This window comes from Macaca mulatta, chromosome 4 (genome assembly GCF_049350105.2).
Source record: "Macaca mulatta isolate MMU2019108-1 chromosome 4, T2T-MMU8v2.0, whole genome shotgun sequence".
Taxonomy (NCBI): Eukaryota; Metazoa; Chordata; class Mammalia; order Primates; family Cercopithecidae; genus Macaca; species Macaca mulatta.
Window position 1 is genome coordinate 128437595 of NC_133409.1, and position 24551 is coordinate 128462145.

The window sequence follows — 24551 nt, forward strand, 5'->3', positions numbered from 1 at the left end:
CAGATTATATAGTACATTAATTTCCACCATACATCTTTTAATAGCTTTTAGTCATTCACAAATTAATGTGGTAAATTCACTTTTTTTTTGATGGATGTAAAATCAGCAGTATCTTCACAAAAAGTGAACGGAGTAAATCTATACATCCATTTCTTTAGCCGTGGCCTGCTCGTAAAGGCACACAGATCAACACCTCCATCCACACCAAATTTGATTACCATTTTTTAAAAGTAAGCAATTTAAAGGTAACTGAGTTTTGTATGAGTCTGGTCTTCAAAAAGGAACATAAACACACACAAAAATCCAATGATTCTCTTTAACAAATTGGTGGTGGTTTTTACAGTCAGGAAAACTGAATCAAGAGGGCGGAAAAATAGCTCGATCCCAGACACAACATTCTGCAGGACTCCATAAAGTACTACATTCTTCTTGTACTCACTCTCCTGACTAAGGACAACTGCTAGGAAGGGCTCATGAAGGAACCTATTGATGTCTCTCCAACACATGGAAAAATACTACTCCAGAGGCTCCCACTTGAGAAAGAGCACAAGACTTGAATGGTTAATGCTATCTGAATATATCTTCTGCCCTTTTCTATTTATACATGTGTTTAATATATGTATATAATATCCTCAAAAGCAGAACGCAGATTTGTAAATGGCTACATAATTACCTTCATACATAATCTTTTTATTTCCTCCCTTAAAAATATAAAGATTTCAAAATAATGTATTGAACCACAATATTTAACCATAATGTATATAAAAGAAAAATAAATATATAAGTAAATGTAGGCTAACATTTGTCAGGTCGGGCACGGTGGCTCAAGCCTGTAATCCCAGCACTTTGGGAGGCCGAGACGGGCGGATCACAGGGTCAGGAGATTGAGATCATCCTGGCTAACACGGTGAAACCCCGTCTCTACTAAAAAAAAAAACAAAACAAAAAACTAGCCGGGCGAGGTGGCGGGCGCCTGTAGTCCCAGCTACTCGGGAGGCTGAGGCAGGAGAATGGCGTAAACCCGGAAGGCGGAGCTTGCAGTGAGCTGAGATCCGGCCACTGCACTCCAGCCTGGGCCAGAGCGAGACTCCGTCTCAAAAAAAAAAAAAAAAAAAAAAAAAAAAAAAAAAAATTTGTCTCTGGTCATGTGGAAAGCACCCAGATATGTAGAAAGGCTTTTAGATTTTGCCCCCTTTAGTCCCCGCATTCACATATTTCTCATTCCAGCAAAAATGGTCTACTCATTATACCCTAAATACATTTTTATATTTTTGATCCCACTGTTTTTTATAGAAATGCCTTTTTAAATCTTACCAATGATCCAAAATTAGCTAAACATCCTCTGTTCCTCCATAGAGCCTTCACAGAACCCTTTGGTCCATATAATAAAATGCTCTCTGCCTTTATTTCATAATTATGGTCTAACCCTCTGAGAGCATAAAATATCACATGAAGAACCCTAAGATCATTTACCTGAGTTACTGCTTAATTTGCACATGTTTATGTACACTCAGGGTACTTGGCAAGTATAGTATTCATGCTGTCTACCCACCATGCATAGCCTCTCTGCCCACTAAATTTCTCATTTACGTATATTTAGACACTTTATTTACTTACTTGTGAAAGACCTCTACTTAAAAGTTACCTGCCTCTATGTGCAGCAGTGGAGACAACAAAACTCTTTTTTGTTCCAGTAAGAATCACCAGAGTAGCCTCTCTTAGGTTTTATAAACATATAGCCCCAATATAGTGTCCTACAAGAAATGTGCAACTGGATTTCCCATATGGCTGAGCACATTCTCCCTCCCTTAAGGAAGGGAATCAACAGTTCTACTTAGATGCCCAGAAATATCATGGAAGGAAAGCAATCAAAACCCTGATCCCTTTGATGATCAATATTATTAGAGTCTCTGATAAATTTAGACAATCCTGACAAAGATCTACTTGTGAGAAAGAATGACTAGGTTCCCATGGGGCACCCTTCCCGCATCCCTGCTCCCAGGTAGAGGAGCTTCGGCATGAGGCTGGGGTTCAGAGGTACGGCTACATGCCCTGAAGGAGGGCTTCCAAGTCAGCAGCTGGCTGAGGCTGAAGACCCCTGCTAGCGTCCTGACCTACCTTTGAAAAGACAGGATTTATGAGTGACCCAAGGGGGGCAAAGCAGATATTATTATTCATATGATCATCTGGAGGGGATAATCAGCTCCTGGAAGGCATATAGAGCTGGGACTGCATTTTAACTGTGGGCATCTTGTCATGAAGCTGTCCACTGCCCTCCCACCACACCAACCTGTAAGATATCTGTTTTGCAGCCCTACTGCTATACCATGTGAACATTTTCAATTTGTATCATGTGCATGTATTATGTAGTCCAAAAAATTAATTAACTAATTAAAGTGGGTCAGAGGGCTCTAAATAAATGTTCTGGACAAGATCCATTAATCATTTAGGAAGATAAAGTGTAAACTTCAATGAAATGTGTGAGCTATCTACTGTGTGTTATTGTTTCATTTTTCTTTTTCCTTTCCCACTCTAATCTCATACCCATTTGAGACGTCAAGGGGTGGAACGCAATTGCGTACAAGAGCCTCTTAGGCCCTCTGGATTGTCAGAGCAGGCAGTGTGACCTCCTGATCTCTATTGTCTATGGTTTTTGAAAAACAATGCCAACAAAGAGCACATGTTGTTGCAGAGTGTGCTAGGGATGCCTTAATCACCCCACAAAGGCACATGCTGTCCCAGCAAACATTCACACAAACACAGCCCTCTTTCCAAATCAGCCAGGAAGGGATGGCACAAACCTTTGGTTTTTAGAAAAGATTATTAAGCATTCAAACCCATAACTGAAAAGATATAGTTCATTATAGACGGCAGAGGGAGATGCGGTATGATGGAGGGAGTGGATGCTTTGAGATCATACAGACCTGGGCTAGAATTTAGGCTCAGTCATATGTTTTGTGGGTTTGGATGTGTTACTTTAACCAAAAGTAACAATAATGATTAAATTAAATGAAACCACGTATATAATTTGGCACCTATCATAGAAACTGGCCTTTTGCTGCTGCCAAATAAATGTGGTAGCTATTTTTTTTTCCGGGAAGTAAAAACCTCAGATCCAAATGATGAGTACAATCAACACCTAAATACCTACTATGTTCTTAGAACTGTACTGATGTTGGCAGTCTCTTTCCTGAACTCACCTGAATGTCTTTAAAAAACTATCTCCCTAACGATGTATCGCAGTGACACTTTGTATTAATAATAGTGAACACTGACATTATACACATCATTCATATATATTTTGGCTTTCTCTTTTGGGTTCAGGAGGCAGAGTTTACAGGTTCCTTAGTTGTCATCAGGATAAAATATCTGTATCATTTAGAAGTTCTGGGAAGCAGACTTTAAAAAACTTATTACCAGTTATGTAGGAAGCTGGTATTTTTAAGCCTCCCTTAAACCACATAATAGCACCTTCCCAGAATACAAGGGGTTGGACTTGGATTATCTGAGAATTATGGAATATAGCTGAGAATCTTTGTCCAGCCATTTTGTGTCTCCTTAGCTGTTAGGCATTGATCTAACCCATCTCAAGAAAATAGGATCTGCAGATTATTGAGCAAACCTCTGCTCAGGTCAACTTTCACTAAGTATTAATTGCCTGCAGGTTAGCTCACCCAAGGAGAAGATCATGAGACAGATTCAGTGATTCAAAAAGGGAGCCTACGTTAGTCACTTTTGTTTATATTCTATTTTTTAAATGCTTGCCTTAAGTGTAAGGGAACTTTCACTTTCCTTCAGTATATTCCTTTTAATATTATTTGTAACATAATTGAACCCACATCCCATTGGCAAAAAAAGAAAAATGTACAATAATTAAAATCTGGCCAAAATGCAATCTGAGCAAAAATAATATGAAACATAATTTTAAAATTCCATCATCTATGGCATATTATTCAAATGTTCCCTACTTCATAAACATTTTTGGAAATCATGTGGCTTTGGGATTCCCTGAATTCTGGGGCCACTGACATCAAAATATCCACTAACAGCTACGGAATTCTTTTTTTCTGATTATAAAAAAGTACCTTACATTGATTAAAAAAATAAAAACCATACATCCACGCACAGGAAACCACAATGAAAAAAAAATCGAATCTTACCACAAAGGGATAATCAGTATTAACGTTATAAGGAACGATCTTCCAGTACCACTGCCATTCATTTGTGATTCTACATACACACTTTAACAATGTTTCTAAGAGGACTTTTATGGACCATATAGTTATTTCCTTCTATGGATGTATCACAGATTATTTAAGAAACTGCCCAGGGTAGACAATGCTAGTTAGGTCTGCCACTTCTTTGCTGTGTGATTCTGGAGAAGTTACTTAACCTCTCTCAGTCTTAGTTTCACAATCTGTTGGACACTGATAATGATTTACCTACACCTCATAGAACTGTTGTGATAATTAGATAAGAATAAATGCAAAAGCCCTTGGCACTGTGCCTGGCACATGTTAGCTGCCTCTATGGACACTTGGTATGGTGCCTGGAACATGTAGGCTGTTCCTATGAATAATGTGAGAAATGTTCTTGTGCATCATTCTTAGTGTATATCCATGAATGTTTTCCTAGACGTGGACTTGCAGAATCAAAGGGTATACACATTTCTGAAGTTTTTACTATTATCATATTCACTTCCAGAAAGTCATAATAATTTATATTTACATGATAATATACACTTCCCTCCACCCTTGCCAAAATTTGGTATTAATTTTTTTGTGAATACTGATGAGGCTGAAATTGTTTCACATTAGTTGCCATTTCTATTTGTTCCTCTGTGAATCACTTGCTGGTTTTTGTGGAAGTTTCTTTGTTTTTATCTACTTCTCTATAGATGTATTTAATACATCTTTTCCTCATTGGTGTAAAAGAACTTCTAATAGAGTAAAGACAGATCTCTCATTTAAGATACTTAAATGTCTCCCTGCCCCCTTTCAAGAAAGTAAAGGCTATCTTTACCTTCTTGAAGATCAGAAATCGAATTTTCCTGTAGACAAATCCATCAACTATTTTTTAATGACTTATTTCAAGTTTAGGAATGACTTCTCCACCTTGAAATCTGATGGTCAACTATATTTTATCTAATATTTTTATATTCTATATTATGTCTTTAATCAATAATTCATTTTAGAATATAATGGAAACATACTGAAATAATTTTAAATTGTAATAAGAAGAAGGCAGAAAACTATCCGCAAAATGAATATTCTATCACCACAGGCATTTCTGAGTATCATAGTAATATTTATGGGTAATTAATATTTACAGGTTGTCTGATTAAAAAAAGCTTTGATGAATGATCTGCAAATGTTATCTTGCCTCATCTCACTGGGTAAGTGTGGCTTAGTTGGCGTCACTTTCATTCAGACTTAATGGAGACAAAAAGAAAAACGGACTCTAAACTTGGATATAAGCTCAATTTCTTCTAGCCAAAAATTCTTTACGGTCTGGCTCTTGTTCATCATACTCATGCTCACACATATACCACCAACTCCATCTATCCATGAATCAATCATACTACTGCACAGTATGTTCCTTAACTCTCCTCTCCACCAACACTATGAGTTTTTAAGAAATCTCCTTTTCCCAGAAGTATATATACTTAAGCAACAGGATGAAAAATAAAAGACACAAATAAGTGACTTGAAAAATCAGAGGCATGCCAGGTGTAGCAAATAAAGCAAATCTAGCCTTTCCATTAGAGACAGATTTGTGCCAACAAACTTACAATTTAGTGAAAACAGATGAGCTGCCAAATGATGCCTTTCAGATTTCTGAATAACTTAAAATGTAATTCACAGAAAAGCATTCTTTTGAGAGTGAATAATCTGAACAAACATGAAAAACACATAACAAAATAAGGTTCCAGGCCATGCAGTCGTAAAAAAACCAAAAAACTGAATTTAGAGGAAAATGTCCAATATTTTATAATGAAGAGCACACAAAGCAGTCAGCCGATTTGAATCTTCATGCATTTAAGAAGCAGAATGGAAGTTAGAGATGCAACTGTGGTCTGAACAATACTTACAAGATAACAAGTTTACCTGACTTTTCTAAATTTCCAAGCAGCTAACAATTAAGAAAACAAAAGACATTCATTGATTTGCAAATGTTTACTACAAATAACACCACAAAACACAAACAGAATCCATTATTGTGACCCACACAGTACAAACATTTTCCCCTCAACCATTTGGGGAAAAAATGCAAATAAATGCTGCTACAGACTAAGGAGCTGTGCCCTAAAACTAGCAACACACAATAATATAAATTTTTTTTTTTAAAGGACAAAATATAGGAAGAACTACACAGCATACCAGACCAATGGCAATTAATACTACTATGGGTTTTTGGCATATGAATTGAATTGGTCAGTCTTTCAGTTTAGAGATGTCATGTATGCAACTTAACTGTTCAAGAGAAAGCAATACATTTTTGGAAGAATCCAATCAGGAAAATGCAAGATTTGATCAAATGGCATCAAGCTTGGAGGAAGAGCTAACATACACACAGTCACAGGGCCTACTACGCTCACTGCACAGAGACTCATGACATGAAGGTGCTGCCTGGGCCAACGTGATGCATGAGAGATCAGGAGGCTCTCGGTGATTTGGCTGCTCAGCCCCAGTGGTCAGAGGCAAGCACTCAACCATTTCTGCTGGGCAGCAAACTGTGATCCGTGGGAGAGTTGGAGACATGTGCTCAGCACATTTCCTACTCTGGGAGCTGAGTGTGTGTGAGTAGGAGGCGATCTAGAAAAGATCCAATTCCTAAAAACCTAAACATTCTCTGCTTTATCAGACAGCTGAAGGGAAAGGCACAGACTATTTCTTTCTAAAATGCCAGATGCCAGAAGACCAATCATAATTTCTCAGAAAATGGACAAAATATGACTAAAAGGCTTTGAAGTTAGAAATATTTTCACGATATTTTCACTTTTCACATCATGAAAAACTGTTCTAGTAAATTTAGTGAACACATAGCATGGATTAGATATAACCCTCTAGACAGAAACACTTGAGTGTGTTTCATTCTTTTAAAGCGAAAAGAGAACTGATGCTGAAATGATGGTGAAAGTTCTATGAAAGTAAATTTCCAAAAGGTTCTTGTTTAGAACGTAATCTTGTGAAAGACAGTCAGGGGATCAGGGAAGCTGGGGATGGGTGGTGAAACTTGCTGGGAATTAACATTACACCTAAAAGTGCTCTCCTCATGATCTGCCTTGAAAGTAAACCTAAAATGTATTAACTTTCTGTAGTGTCCAAACTAAAGATACTTTGGCCTTTCCTTAACAAATCAGGGGCTTGCCCTACCTCAAGGTCACAGATGGAAAGGTTGGGCTGAGCCTGCATTACCTAAGTGGTCATGTGTTTATTGAGAGACTCATCTTTGGAGTCAGGTTCTACCAACTCCCAGCTGTGTGAGCCCAAGTAAGAAAATGAACTTACTTGCCTCAGTTTCCTCACTCATAAAATGAGGAAATCATCATGACTGCAAAAGCTGTTGTAAGGATTCAACAAGTACAACAAACACTTGAAAGCATCTAGTACAGTTACCTGGCATTAAAAAAGAAAGAAAGAAATCTTTTCTACATCTGTATGTGTGTTTATATGTCCAATCTACTATCCATCTGCCACTATCCAGCAACAGTAAATTTAACTGTTCAGAATATCAGCTGTGTATTTTGGTTTATTGCTTAGAAACTAGAACCCAACTTTTCTAATTAGTAGAATCTCTTAGTTGTGTCCCAGTTTAGCTGAGAAACAGACTTAAGTCTTTCAGCCGGAAACAGTTTACTTAGATGCCAGTGTTCATATAAAAGATGTTTCAGAATATGATCATGTTTATAGTAAATATTCTCATGTCTCCATTTAGAAATGCTGGCCACCTTACCCAGGGAGAAGACTGGGACACTGTGGGCCAAACACCAAGATGAGGAAAGGAAAGAGGAAGTTCAGATACCCTGAGATGTGGCCATAGGAAAATAAGAAGGCCACGTGTTCTGATTGGCTGGATGGCAGTTTTGAAATTACTCCAAAATAGATGTTAGAAAAAGTCAAAACAGAAATATGAAGCAAACTACACCCGGCCAGTGATCATATCATACAAGGAAATACCATACCCTTCTAGATGAGGACCCAGCAAAGGAGAAGGCTCATCAACAGCTAGTTTTAAGCTTTATTGCTAATAAAAAAATCAAGTTCAGTATTATCCTTCTCCAACCAAGCTCCTCTAGTACCCAATAGAAAGTAAGTCATCTTCTTTTTCTTTTCTTTTCTTTTTCTTTTTTTTTTTTTTTTTTGAGATAGAGTCTCACTCTGTCACCCGGGCTGGAGTGCAGTGGCATGATCTCGGCTCACTGCAACCTCAGCCTCCTGGGTTCAGGCAATTTTCCTGCCTCAGCCTCCCAAGTAGCTGGGACTACAGGCTCCCACCACCACGCCTGGCTAATTGTAAGCCTTCTTTTTAAACAACACACTAAACACCTCCTTGTTTGACCCACTATAAGCTTCCTCCTCATTGTCAGCATTTCCACCTCCCTTGCCAGAATTTAAATACCTCTAAGTCCACACAGCTACTCTCCACAACAGACGGTGGCATCTCGTTTTCTCGTGCTTAGACCACTGACCAAAAAAAAATCCTAGGAAGTTGGCTTTAGCTTCCCATTCACCTTCCTTTATGTGTATGCCTTTGTGAAGAGTTTGTTCAAACTCATCCAAGACATGAGCATGGCCCAATGTAAATCGCTGCCTAGAAATATGGTTGCATTGAGATCAGTTTTTATAATTCCAATTGCTTATGGGATAGAGCTTAATTCCACATTAAATTAAAAAATCAAAGCTAAAGTCGTCCACTTCCTCTGCCAAACTCCCAAATAATCCATTTCTGCCAATGGTGTCACCATTCTCTGTATGTCAAACCCAAAATGTCAATCTCTTTCTTTCTCCCGTTTAAAATCCTATAAATTCACCTTTCCCAACTCTCCTTAATGTTACTGATGACCATTCTTTGACATAATTCCTCCAGTCGGCTCTATACTCACAGATTGGAGTTCACACCTTTAAAAGCAACACATGCGTCTTTTCAAAGCATTTGACATTTTTGATCCCTTATGTATTGTGATTATTTCTTCATAATTATGATCACATGATTTCTCTAAAAGCACATACCTCTTTTGGTAAGGACACTAATTTATTTCTGTCTGCATTCAAGTTGCTCAACTTCTTTAGTTTTCCAATGCTTTTAGGTAGGGTCTGTTAAAATAACAATTTCATTATTAATGTAACACATATTTTTAACATGGCTCACAGTAAATAAGATCTCTGGAAGGACCTAAAGAATATAATCTCATCCAGCAACTGAAGCAATAGCTTTTGCTGAATATTAGATATTTGTAATGTTCACTTAGGGGGTGTGACATTAAGTATTTTGAATTTTTGTTGAAATGGTAAGTCTGTTTTAAAGGAATGAAATCAAAAGTAGAGACCTGGGAACAGGGAAACATCTTGTAAAGGGAAATAAATGCTGTTCAACTCAAGTGAGTGAGAATTTGCACCCTCAAGATTCATTCCCGCCCTGCCTGCACCTTAAAGGACCACACTGGGACAGTGGCTTAGATGTCCGTGGAAGCCACAGCACTGAGGCAGGGAACCAGCACCCAGAGCAGGGTGCCACATGGGCAGGGGAAGGTGAGGGCTATGGGGATGGGAGAAAGGTAAGCATCCTGGAGTGGGGAGCAGAGCTCTACCAGAACCAGGCTGGCACCCACATGGGAGTCTTCAACACTCCAGTGCAATCCAGGGGTGAATATTATTTTTACAGTTGTTATGATTACTATTTGCAAGCCTAAAATCACAAAGCAGGACTGGAAGATTTGGTAACTCCCGCCACACCTGCCAGAGGCTGGCTGCTTGAGCTCTCTGAGGGGAGGGGCTACTGGGCTCCCCACCCACATCTGTGCACTCCATCCTTTCTTGCTGTCCTTTTTGCTCTTTCTACCTAAAGAACATTACTTACTCTATTTATAGATAAAGGAGAAAAGGGAAAAGGAAAAGGGAAAAGAGAGTAAAAAAAAAAAATAAAGTGACAAAATGAAGATGGAGAAAAGAAAAGAGAAAAGTAGGAGAGTAAACTGAAGAAAACAGAGTGGCTATATGACAACTAAAAGAGGGGGGAAGAAGAAGAAGTGACAACTGAAGGACTGACAAAAGCAGAGGGGGAAGCAGGACAGGAAAAGACAACTGAGATCTGCTGCCACCCTGCCCACCCACCCTTTGCCAGGGGGTGCACACATAACCCCTGCCCTTGTCTGGTGGAAGCCTGGTCCAGGTGGAGGAACCCCTCCTCTACCCCAAAGTTCTAATAAGAAGCTGCCTTAACCAGAGCCCATTAGATACCATCCTACGGCTCCCTGATCAAGAGCATTTCCCAGCCCCCATCCTGCCAAGGCTTTTCCTGGACAATGTTCATCTCTTTTCTCATCTCTCCTGTTCTTCCCATTTGCTCAAAGAACCCAAGGAGAGGCCAGAGGAATCCTGATGAATATTCCCAGTGGTGGTCTCTGGGCACCACAGCTGGGGCATCAACACATCCATTGAGAGTAGCTTATCCCCACACCTCACTGGAGACATCTGTGAGGCATTTGTTCAGTCCCTATATTCGAAGCACCACAACTGGGACACAAGCTCAACAGGGAAACCTAAGCACTACTTTCTTTGCTTAAGCTGATTAAAAACTGATCTTTAGGTCATGCATTTGCTTTGTAAGACCCTTCTGGGATATAATATCAAGAAATTTCCATTTAGTCCACTCAAATTACAAATAAGTAGAATCTACCCTAGTAAGTCTCTATGATGTATGTACAAACCACACTTACCAGGAGCTGATTTTCTGTAAGAACTAACTCAGTGAGACTTTCACAATCCCCAACTGCTTCAGGCAACTGTGTGAGTCTATTCTGATCCACCTTCAAGATTGACAGTTTCTTTAGTTTTCCTGTAAAAGCATCATTAGTATTATTATTATTATCAAATTCATTAGTTACAATTATTTTCGTAATCACTGCTTGGAATTTCCTATCTGCTGTTCTTTTTGTTTCAAACAGTTACTTATTTTTCCTCATCTAGCTTTTCACATTATGAAACTCTATCATTTAGACCATGAAGGTTGGGAGTTAAAATAATTTGTTTAGAACATCAAAAACGATTGGCAATTAGAAACAAAACATTTTAAAAAGCATAAAAACATCACAGCAAAGCCAAGAAATTTACAGAAAAACAAAACAGCTTTCTCTCCATGGAGGTGTTTCATGCACAGAGGAGACTTTCATTTTACTCCAAGAATTACCCTTACAATAAACAAAAGAAATAGTTTATTAAATCACCTATGAATGAAAATGACTCAGTGAAGAGCCCTACAGCGCGGTATTTCTATAGGTCCAGAATAAAGCGGTAACCTCAGGAAAGCCATATTAAAGACGGAGTCTATTTCACTCAGGCCAGGAAGACAGGACGTCCTGGTGATACCCACTGTTCATGGGAAAGAAGAACAAGTCTTACTGCAGCCTCCTCAGAGTCCCCACTAGCCACTAGCAAAGTCATTCAGATTCTCACTTCAACAAGTCATGGGATTAAGCGGCACCCTTCATTCTCTACTGAAAACAGCCTCTATTCTAACGCAGTCATAAAGCTGGAGAAAGAAAAATATCGAAAGGTGTATCCTGCCTCGTGTGCAGCCACAGGGCAAGATAGAAGAACTAACCAATTCTTAAGCTCTTTATTTAGCATAGTCAATAGCCTAACGCTGTCGTTGGAGGGCTTCGACCTGCCCTCACTGTCAGGAGACCCACTAGCATTTTCTGCAGGGTATACTGAATAGCACAGCCAAGCACTGAAACATCTCATCCCAACAGAGAAGTCTCCTGGCAACCAGTCTTCTAGCCTCCCCTTGAATACTTCTAGTGACAAGGTACTCATTTCTTCACTAAGCAGCCCAAATGAATTTGTAACATATCTTTCCTTTTTTTTTTTCTTTCTTTCTTTTTTAAGAGACAGGGCCTCACTCTATTGCCCAGGCTGGAGTACAGTGGTACAATCATGGTTCACTGCAGCCCCAAACTCCTACTTCTGGACTCAAGCAATCCTTCCCCTTTAGGCTTCTGAGTAGCTAGGACTACAGGCGTGTGCCAACCCACTTGGCTAATATTTTTATTTTTTGTAGACGGGAAGTCTCACTATGATGCCCAAGCTGGTCTTAAACTCCTGGCCTCCCAAAGTGCTAGGATTACAGGTGTGAGCCATTCCCAGCCATCTTTGCTTTTTAAAGCTCTTTCTTAAATGAAATTGAGCTTCACAATCCTTTCATTTTGCTCATTTGATCAGAAAGCTGTAATACATCTCTTTCTTTGAAAGGCAGTCCTTTAAACGTTTGAAGTCATGCTTTCTGCTGCTTCCCATTCCAAGCAACAAAACATGCCCAGTCTCTACAACCCTTTTCAGATGCCATAAACGATTCTCAGTGAACATCTCTGCATAGAGTCAAAATCCCTATCGATTTTCTAGCCGGGTTTAACCAAAATACAATGTCTGAATTTCTACTGAAATTTTCATCTTGACCACATACCACGGAGGCAGTGGTCCTCTGCCATACAAGTTCTCCAACTATTGAAAACCTTTCAGAAGCTTCCTTGATGTTCTGAATAAAATTAAAGACAGCAATCCTATGATAACTCCATGGTTAAATAAAGTCTCTTTCAATTTCAAAGTGGCTTTGCTATGATGGAGCTCCCAAGTCCGTATCTGTTTATACCTTCTCTCCATTTATTTCTCACACTGGAATAAGTTCCTTCATAGTAAAGAAAATGTCTGGATTGATTGTTTTTAAAGAAAATAGCACAGAATGGTTAAAGGATTATCAATGTACTAAACAAAGGTTCAATTCAGTTATGCCACTCTTCCAGCACCTCCCTGAGGTCATGGAAAAAGTCAGTTATTTTCTCATAAACTATTAGGATGCTGGCCGGGCACAGTGGCTCACGCCTGTAATCCCAACACTTTGGAAGGCTGAGGCAGGTGGATCACAAGGTCAGGAGATCGAGACCATCCTGGCTAACACGGTGAAAACCCGTCTCTACTAAAAAATACAAAAAAAAATTAGCCGGGTGTGGTGGCAGGCGCCTGTAGTCCCAGCTACTTGGGAGGCTGAGGCAAGAGAATGGCGTGAACCCGGGAGGCAGAGCTTGCAGTGAGTCGAGATCGCGCCACTGCACTCCAGCCTGGGTGACAGAGCAAGACTCCATCTTAAAAAAATAAATAAATAAAAATAAATAAGCTATTAGGATGCCAAAGTAGAAATTTCTTAGTGACTGCTCATATGCCTTAAATACATTTTATTACTTGGGGTAATTAATCCCTCATGAAATCATTGGGAGAAGACATAGATGAAGTAAAGATGAATCAATGCTTAAAAGTAATGACAGCAGTTACTTTTAAGCAGGTAGATACCAACCCAGGATGACAGAAACATCTGCATATAGAGAAACTTCTGCTGTAATAAATGCTCTTTGCTTTCCTTCTTTAAAAACAAACAGCAAGGAGACTTTAAGGAGCCACATTCTCAGCATCTGAAAGTGGTGACCAAAGGATCAAAGTGTGCTCCAAATGCTCAAGATGACGGCAGGCAGTATGTTTAGCAGTTAGTGATTTCCAATGCTTACCAATGCCATCCGGAATAGTTTCTAATAAGTTCTGGGAAATGACTAAATCCGTTAATGAAGTCAGGCCACTGATTTCTTCAGGAAGTCTTTCCAACCTGTTTTCAGAAACATCTAAGCACAGCAGGTTCTTCAGATTTCCTATTTCCTATAACAATGACATGGAAAAAGAAACGCACACTTAAACCTGCCACAGTGCAGAGGCATTTGTTCCAGTGATTTTTCACAATTAAATCCCAGGGCGGTCCTAAGGATGTTATCTTTAGCATGAATCCAAATCTGAAGGCAGGGGCAAATTCCTAGATCCCCTTCCAATGAAAGTGCGAAGTTGTATGAATCACAGACACAGAGCTGGCAGGGACAAAAAGCCCTCCACCTTTCAGGCAGGCAAGGAATCATTCCCACTTAATAGGTAAAGATACAGGAGAACAAACAACTACAAGGTCACACAATCATAAAAGGAAAAGGAGGCTAGAATTTAGCTTTTCAAGTTTGGAACTAATCTAAGTAGCTTACACTGTAGGGTGACCCTGGGATTTCCTCTGGTAAGAACCTACCTACTTTGTATTTTCTTCCATGACAGGTAGCATTTGTTAGCACAAACATCAATGCAATTGCTCCCCAGCAAAACTGAAACATACAGATCTATCTGTACCTTTAACATTAAAAGCAGCATACTGCCTTTAGTGAAAACAGTCTACCAGGATAAGGTAAAGTACCTCCACGAGTCTAACATTCTATTCAAGACCTACCTTTCTTTCCATTCCCAAAGTCCAAGCTTTCTCTCTTATCACTGCCTCCACTTTTCCATTCCACTTCCCAATATTAAATCTTACCCTCATTACTCCCTTACCTTGACTGTCAGTTCTGCCTCTTGGGCTCTAGTCTTAACTCCCCGTTCCTGAGACCATTCCATAAACTGTGCTTCCTCATTTCCTTCCTGAAACACAGCCAGTTCTCGTCCTATAACTGGATGACCTTCTATTCAAAAAATATCTTGTGGCTCCCTGATATCTACAAAAAATATCTAAGTACAAATTCCTCCATCTACATTTAATTTGGTCTGATCTATTCTTTTCAGCTTATCATCCACCTGATATTGCCTTATGATCCTGTCCCTGTATTTCCTGTCTAAAGGAAACTAGACTAGATTTCTACTAATTTCAGACCAGATCCCTGAAGTTGTTCTACTCTTCATTAACTCCTTTTAACAATGCCCTTTTATCCTTCTCTTTCCATCATCATTGAAGATAAGAAAAATCATTCTAATTATTTGAGACTTTTTTGTGTGTTTAATGCTGATTTAACACAAATTTATACTATAGGAGCAAATGACATTTTTAAATAACCATTCACAGCACAATCATTGCAATTTTAATTTCTTTGTATTTAGAATATCATACTCTGCACAAAGTCATTTACACACATCTGAACATACGCAACTCTTTCCTTTCCCCTTTATGTCCCACAGATTTATTACTTTCCTGATAATGTCATGATATTTTTCTGCCATCCTTGGACTTCTAAAGTAACTAGCATTCTCCCAACCAGGATGTCCCATATATTTCCTAGAAAAATCCAAGTACTAATCGAACTCTACCCACAAGAGTTGCTAATCTGTCTCCTTTCCCCAGTTGTAGCCAAGATCTCATAAACAGACTTAAATTAGTTCCTTAGTTCCATTAGTCATTAGGTGACATCATGGCAACTTCAGCGCTATAACAACTAAAAATTTACTAAAGTGCTTTCTTCTAGTATTAGGGTTCCCTGCATTGATATGGCATTCCCCACTGAAAGTACAGAGCCTTACAACTGGTCATATGAAAAACTGGCTATGAGAGACACGAAAGAATAAAATTCAGTAACAGTTGGAGAAAAAAATACAAGAGGAAAATGCCTGTTGGTTTTTGTTTGTTTTAGGTTTCTCAGTTTCTGTCTCAGAATGTAGGCCCGTCTGCTAGGACTCCACAAGATGACTATGTGCTCAGAAGTCTACACAAGACTCCACTTCATTTGGCACGTGGTTCTTCCACTTGGGAACAGTAGGAAAGGCCTGAACACTACGACATGCCAGCTAAACCATAAGAAACATTTGGAAAAATATGAAATAAAAGCATTTAACATTGCTTTAACACGAACTATTACAGGGCAAAACATGGTCAAATTATCCCAAAAGCACTTGGCACATCACGGAGTGGCAGAAAGGTACACCATCAGAATCATGGGTCCTGGCAATTTACTAACCTGCTGGGCTTGAAGTAAGCTATATGGGTAGCAAGGACACAATAAAAAACAGATTTCACAAACTAAAGGAAATATTTACTACATTTACAAATGGTGGGTTGAGGTTTTCAGTTTTCATATGGCAATGGAGAATGATGCATGCTCAATATGTTTTCCCAAATGTGCTTTTTCCAATCAATGTTTTTGGTTTTCAAGATCCTTTTATAGCGAACCTTATGTGGCAGCAGGAAATACTCAAAGCTTATTGTTGCTCTTTTACATTCTGGGGAGACACTGTGAAATTACCACTTACCTGAGGTAATTCTGACAGCTGATTTCCATCCAACCAGAGATCTTTTAGATGTAAGAGGGCTCCGATTGATTCTGGCTAAAACAAAAGGAAAAAAAAGGTATGGTAACAAAGATTCAATTTTCAGTCTTTCCCGAAGAAAGAAAGAATCTGAATTCATCTGTTAACAACTGGGTACCTTAGCAGATGTTCACTGGTACTTCTCTTAACATCGAGTCCCTTTCCTCAAAGTGCCCAAACTTTCCCCAAGAATGCCAGTTGTTTCCACCTATGTCCATCATCTCTAGTCCTGACCTCCCCTACCCATGAATCATAATTCCTAACTTGTGTGAAATGAAGCTGGTTCTCTAGTGTTCCCAAGCTACATCTATGGAAATACTGGCTTCGTATAGATCCCCATAGAACTCCCTCAACTACTGTGCGATCATAACTAAAAACAAAGTTAAATTCAAATCTCAAATACGGACTTACCAAATTATATATTTCATTGTTTCCTAAATCAAGTTCTTCTAGTCTCCGAAGCTGGGTAAGAGAGCTATTTTAAAAAATAAACAAAGCGCACTTAGAGAATACTTAGAAATGCTGAGCAATATAGTATCCCTCACTTGGAGTAGCTTCAAAAATAAGGTCCAATTTGATTTCTATGGTAAAAAATATTGCACAGGAAGGACTGTTAAGAAAAGGCCGGTTGGCATCCCCCAAACTTCCCAAAACACACAAATCTTTTGACGTAATACTGTAGTCCTGTTTTTTTTTAAATACTTAAATTCATTCTGCACAAAATCTCCTCTTATTTTCCCTAAAGACTCACTCAGGAAGATATGTAAGAAGATTCTCTCTCAGTTCCAGTGAAGCCAGGTTATAAAGACTAGAAATGAACAGAAGGAAAAAAAAGTATAAGAGAAATTCCTGAGATTCTTCCTACCTCCCCTCCCCCATACACATACTGGACAAATTGCAACACTTAATAAAACCAAGTAGGTCACTTCCCAGGGTAAAAATGCCTATCACCACCACCACCCACACCCATTAAAAACAATACCATCTCGACCTCTCAAATTGTAATCTTAAGGTATTAATAATTAATAAAAGAGTAGTGTGTCATGACTACAAAGCACCTTCATTCAAATACCTTTATATGTGATATGTGGAAATAACTCATCAGCCAATAAAACACAACCATTCTCAGGGCTGAGATAGAAGCCGAATGTGTGCGTCTATAGACTTTCAAATGCCAAAAATGCACTGTTACCATAAAAACAGTAGCACCTTTAATCTTGCAGAGCTCAGAGCTCTTCTTCCCAGTATCAGTGAGAGATCATCCCTGTTTTAAAGTAGGGGGCATCTCAGTCCAGAGAGTCCAAGTTCATCTACTTAAGATCATAAATTCATGCAGCAAGCGGCAGCTAAGCTTAGGAAGTAACTTCCATTTAAATGCATTCAGGATAATGTCATAATGCATCTTGCACAGTGCCTGGAACACAGACTGATTTAATAAATGGTAGCTATAATAATATTGCTTTTATTCTTATTAAACCCTAGCATGAGGCTCTCTTCATCTGATTCTCCAGCCTCTCGGGTGTAATCCAGTCTATTAGGAGCACAGTGGAATGGGACAGATGTTTGACAGATGGGGCAAATCTTGACAGGCAGTGGCAATTCTGCATCACCAGAAACCCTCATGAAGTTGTGTCAGCACTGGCAAAACATATTGATTCAGGAAATCAGTGACTCAGTATATTGCCCCTACAAGCACTGTAGTAACTATACCAACCAAAAAGTCACATTTTGCTAATATCACCATAGTAACATCCAGATATGGAGGAATTTCATTTCTGAGCGCACACAACACAAAAAGTCAGACATTATCCCAACACTCTAATCTGCCTTAATCCTCCATTCTCCCTCCTTCCGACCAAAAAGCCAGAATCACGTGTACTAACAAGGCTGGTTTTATAACATCCAGAAATGTAAATTTAAATGAACAGTGTACATACATGCTTAAAACCTGTTTGCCAGAAAAATATATATTTTAACTGTACTATGAAATGTACAAATCCTGCATCTTCTCCAATTTTACAAAACCAAATAATTTTAATACTTAAAGCAAGAACAAAACTTTCAATTTATTTTTTAAAAAACAAACTCCCTGCTAATATGTCACCATGAAACTAACACCAGCGTCCTTCAAATCAAATGTAACTCGGTGCGGACTTGCAGTTCTCTAGTTCTACTTTCTCTTGACCAAGTGTTTATGTAGAAGAAACAACAAAGAGAAGGGGAGGAAGATGAGATGTACACCACTCAGTATCTCCTTCCAAAAGCAATCTGTAAATAATAATTTTACTTAAAAAGTAAAAATTTAAAAACAAAGGGCTTTGTTTTCAGTTTTAAATTTCCATGTAACGCCTAACCAGTTTCATTAAGAAGACAGTAATTCCTCGGCTATTTTCACATTTAAATTTTAAAAATCAACGTTAGGATTGTCATTTTATCTATTCAGTATCCATTACTTTCACACCTATTTTAACAAACCAAGGAGACCCACTAATGAAAGAAGGAAAATGTCCTTCTTTGCATCAAAAACTTGACTCACTGGGGATCACTGAAAGCACCAGTTTCACACAGCCTCATGCTGAGTGTTGTGCCAAGTTTCCACAGCCATGGTCTCAGCATCTCCTGCCTGAAACATAGACCACAGCCAATGGGGAGAACCCTGCCTACTCAGGCAGAAGGAGCTGTGCAGGGCACCTTCCATGAGCCATCTCATCTGGTTAGTAATGACCCAGCAAGTTGATGCTACCATGACATGATTAGGACCGTGAGGTTTTGTGTGAGGCCCACTTGTTAGAAATAGGTAAAACCACTATTCGACCCTGGCCAAATGCCAAAGCTTCTGCCCTCACCCTCACTGACTGAGGCATCTCCAGGTGTCTCTGTTCTTCAGAACTCTCTCATTTTAATTTGAAAAACACCTCTCAGTTTTAGGTATACACTTAAGTCTTACCTTTTTTTTTTTTTTTTTTTTTTTGAGACGGAGTCTCGCTCTGCTGCCCAGGCTGGAGTACAGTGGCTGGATCTCAGCTCACTGCAAGCTCCGCCTCCGGGGTTCACGCCATTCTCCTGCCTCAGCCTCCCGAGTAGCTGGGACTACAGGCGCCCGCCACCTCGCCCGGCTAGTTTTGTGTATTTTTTTTTAGTAGAGACGGGGTTTCACCGTGTTAGCCAGGATGGTCTCGATCTCCTGACCTCGTGATCCACCCGTCTCGGCCTCCCAAAGTGCTGGGATTACAGGCTTGAGCCACCGCGCCCGGCCCAAGTCTTACCTTTTTAAACACACCAAGAGACACTGGAATTTTTGCTGTTTGATTTTAAGAATGTGATACACGCTTTAAAATTATCTTTAAATTTTGTCTTGAGAGCAAATGGCACAGGCCACAGTTACTAGAAGCAAACAACACTTGAGCAAAAATGCTGCTGAAATGCCCTAGTTCCCACCCCCCATCATGCTAACACCCAGATATAATATCCTGCTAAGTAAAAAAGCTCTGGCTACAAAACCTCTTAGTTTCTACTGGTTGGGGGAAGTAAATAAAATGTGGATGTATGGGTGATACATCAACAACCAAAAATATCATATTTTTATAATATTTCAAAAGTAAAAATTAACTTAAAGTACAGGCTAAGTATCCCTTATCTGAAATGCTTGGAACTGTGAGTGTTTCAAATTTTGGATTTTGGAGTATTTGTGATATACTTAATCTGAAATCCAAAATGCTCCAATGAGTATTTCCTTTGAGCAAATGCTCGGCACTCATAAAGTTTCAGATTTGGGGGCATTTCAGATTTCAGATTTTTGGACCTGGAGTGCTCAACCTGTATATAAAGTAATATCCTTATACTCTGAGGTAATACTTCCCCAATTATTTTAAACTATTTAAAATAAAGAAACTTAGATATTACCATCAGATTCTATAGACCCACTGATGAAAGCCACTCTAAAAAGAGCACATGGAATCTGAGAGGCCTGGGGCCCAGGCTTGAATCCCGCTTGTCCCTCACTAACTAGCTAGGTTTGCTTGCCTGAGGTGTTTATTGCTGAATCTCGATTTTCCCTAAAATAAATATAATCATATCTATTATGGCAATTACAACATAATACATTTTCCCTTCAAGTTAACAGAACCAGTTTCTTGCCTTATTTCCTTAAGACACCCTTTGTCCCTAAGTGCAGCTGGGTACCTTACAAATGTGTGTGCCTTGAGTCAGGGTCTTCAAAAAGATTGCTACAAGATGCTACTAATCACAGACGTCATCTCCACTACTAAAAAACTCCTTGAAGGATAGGCCCCGCATCTGGCATTGGCCAATTTTTAACTCATCAAACATTGTCCATAGCTGGACTGGAAGAAACAGAAAGCAAACAAAGGCTTTGACTACAGACTCCTACCTCCTGTATGAGCACAAACCTCACAGCATAATCTGCACACATCATTCTCAGTTCCAAGTATCACTAAGTGATGCTAGAATGAAACTATGGGTTTGGTTCACATCAGTAGCTTGCCTTGGACAGTCCTTCACCAAAATGCAGAACCCAACCAGCCCACTCCAGAACATGGTTCTCCAAATTGTTGTAGTAACAGAGCTGACATAAAACCGAACCAGCCTAAATGCAGAATTGGAACAGAGACATTAACACAAAAGTGGATGAATGAATAATCTCCTCTTCTGGTCTTTCAGAATACAATATCTTCAATCAAGTACCTGTCCCATCAAAGCAACCCACTGAATTCAAGTATCTTCACATCTCTTACAGCACCCCATAAGGAACATGCTCCTGAGCAGCTTCGGGAGTGGGATCTGAACCTCATCCTGTGTACTGAACAGCCCAAGCTCTTAATCAGAAGGTCAAGAGAGAGAGAGGGAGACCCAAACTCCACAGGCCTTCATCCGCTATTTCAGTTAAACATGGTATTACAGAGGTACAAGAAAGAATCAGGCATTTCTAATACTTTTACAAATGTGATTTTAAAAATTTAACACTTTAATAGTTCTACTACTAATACTGGCAACTTATTATATGACAAATTTTGTTATAACTTCTTTATGAGAATTAACTTATCAGATGAGAAAACTGAGGCACAGAGAGGAAGCTTGAACAAGGTCTCACAAAATTGCCAAGTAGAAATGCCAGGATTCACCAGGGAATCTGCATTCTTAACCACTATGTTGTGCTGCCTCTCACTCTTGAGTTGGTATGTCAATTTTGCAAATAGGTAATAACATATTTATGGATATACATATTTATTTTATGTGTGTATATATATATACGTATATATATATACACACACACACACTATATATATATATATATATATATATATATATATATATTTTTTTTTTTGAGACAGAATCTCACTCTGTCACCCAGGCTAGAGTGCAGTGGTGTGATCTTGGCTCACTGCAACCTCCGTCTCCTGGGTTCAAGTGATTCTCCTGCCCCTGCCTTCCAAGTAGCTGGGACTACAGGCATGCACCACCACACCTGGTTAATTTTTATATTTTTAATAGAGATGGAGTTTCACCAGACCAGATGGTTGGCCTGGCTGGTCTCGAACTCCTGACCTCAGGTGATCCGCCTACCTAGGCCTGCCCAAAGTGCTGGGATTACAGGCATGAGCCATCACGCCCGGCCAATTTATATATATTTACAATATATTCAGTAAAGAGTTCCTTCTTTTCCCACATCAATCCAGCTTCCCAACACCAAACGTTTTCAGAGGAAATTACCTTAAAAACTTAAAAATTTTGTATGGATTCATGTGTTCATGTGGGGCTTTCTTTAATCTTTAGGTGTGAATGTATATAGTCTCTCCCTCTTTTCCTTTTTTTTTTTTTTTTTTTTTTTTTACAAGAAAGGTAGCATTCTGCATATATCTGGCACTTTGCTTTCCTCACTTACCAGAATTTTTTGGTCTCATTTTTTATTTGTACATACCAGTATTTTGTCAACAATTGCACAGTATCTTACTGTCTATGGATACCTTGTTTTAACTAGAACCCTATTAACAAACATTTCATCCTTCAATTTTAATTTCTGACAAATTAATTTCTACATAATACTGCTGGAATGACCTCTTCTTCCTCCTCCTACCAAAAAAAACATGACTTTCTATCCTCCCTGTCAATCCCTACCATTTTTACCAACAAAGGAAGTTGGGGGGCAGGGGAACACACCTAACAAGCTCCCGCAGGAAAAGAGTGCATGAAGTATTTCTTCTCAGCACACTAATTCTTAATGTTTCACACTGTTCATAATAGCAGGGACAAAAGTTGTACTCTTTTGTAAGTCAGAATGTAGGCCAACTGTATTTTTAGGATTCTATTTCAGTGACTGTATGAATGGTTACTTTAAGGAATTTACATCTGTTCTCCACTATGTTTGCAAATCCCTTTCTAACCCACTTGAGTTAATTTTTTTCCATTTTAGCGGCCAAAATCATTAAGAAAATAAAGAGTAAAACACATTAAGGTAGACCAAACAAACAAGTGGCGGTTCACTATAAAACCATTAATATATAAAACAACAACTACTTAGGGCAACATTATTTGATTGGGGAAAACTATTAATGGGGGAATAGGGAGTTGCTTACACAATCATAATATTTCTACTCTTTCAACATCAAATTAGTATTCAAGAAACCTCTGGTTACAAATTTTCTTATGGTGGCTTTGCTCTAGAAAACTTTTTTTTTTTTAATCTTTTTGTTTTTGAAATAATAAATATTTTATAGTAATTCTCAGACCTCAAAAAAGAACATTAAATATGGTAATAGTTTTCAAAAAAAGGATTTACTCCTTTTAGGCAGCATGCACTTATGATATAGGTAAGCTGCCTAGCACTAGGCCTTGTGAGTGGGGGCCACATGGCTCACTTAGTTCAAGCTCACTCAAATTAAGGTCACCATTCCCAAGGGCAGCAGACTCAGCAGACATAAAATCAGACCCACACGCTCTAGTTCAATCTGCCAGAGAACCTAGGGCTTACTCATGCTACTTCTATCAGCAACTTGGAATAATTAAATGTTTATTGATAATGACTATTTAGTGACTGAATAACTGTCTCGGGTACTGGACTATTTCATCACATATATTACTTCTCCTCTAAGAATGCTATTTTTGGAGAAGACAGTTCAGTTAAACAGGGAGTAGAGATATTTAGGCTAACATATTGGAGGGTATTCATTTCTTTAATGGTAAAGGATATGGAATCTCATGGAAGGGCATATCAACTAAAGACAAAGCAGCATGCTCTCAGACACCATCATAGGCTTCCCAGATCTTCAGAATTTTCCATCAGTTGCCACCTGAGTTTTTATGTCCTCTCGACCTCCACTCTCTCTCTGCATCACTTGAGCATTTTGGAGACTCTGGCTATGTGCACTTGCCTGATCACCACGTGCAAGTAACTAAACAAAATGATCTTAGCACACTACTTGTAAGGTTACATTATAGAGCATTTCCTGTAAAAATAAACGGGGTCGGTTTCCCAGGTATAACATCACCCTGCAGCAGTACCCAGCTTCAAATTTGCCTAAGGTCCATTCTTTTTACGGAGACATAATTCACAAACTATGAAATTCACCTTTGAAAGTGTACAGTTTGGTGGTCTTTAATATATTTATTCAGAAGGTATATAAACATCACCACTATCTAATCCAGAAAATTTTCATCATACCGAAAAGAAAATCCATACTCATTAGAAGTCATTCTTTATCATCTTCCTCCACCCCACAACCCCCAACAACCAATAATTTAATTTCTGTCTCTGTGGAGTTGACTATAGTATGCATTTTGTAAAAAGTGAGTCATAGAATATGTGATTGTTTGTGTCTGGCTTCTTTTACTTCACATGTTTTCAAAGTTCATCCAGTAATACTATTTCATTGTATACATATGCCACATTTTGTTTGTCCACTTACCCACTGATGAAAATTTCAGTTGTTTCTACCTTTGTTATTATAAATAATGTCAATAATAACCCTCCTAGGTTTCCAATTCTTTTGAGTATACGTAGCTAGGAATGGAATGGCTGGGTCACATGGTAACTATGTTCAATTTTAAGGAGAACCTCCCCAAACTGTTTTACAAAGGGGCTAAACCATTCTACACTCCCATCAACAACATATGAGGGTTTCAATTTCTCTGCATCCTCAATAACACTTGTTAGCATTTATCTTTTTA

The 24551-nt window shown here is 38.8% G+C and overlaps 1 protein-coding gene across 2 annotated transcripts in view; it reads right to left on the reverse strand.

The window, feature by feature from the left end:
• Positions 1 to 24551, reverse strand: part of LRRC1 (leucine rich repeat containing 1) — a 130045-nt gene that overhangs the window by 11182 nt on the left and 94312 nt on the right. For both annotated transcript variants that reach the window (NM_001266506.1, XM_077998670.1), the window contains 6 exon segments: positions 9234 to 9317; positions 10940 to 11058; positions 13778 to 13922; positions 16311 to 16385; positions 16779 to 16842; positions 17119 to 17175. In NM_001266506.1, the coding sequence (NP_001253435.1) occupies positions 9234 to 9317; positions 10940 to 11058; positions 13778 to 13922; positions 16311 to 16385; positions 16779 to 16842; positions 17119 to 17175 (544 nt within the window).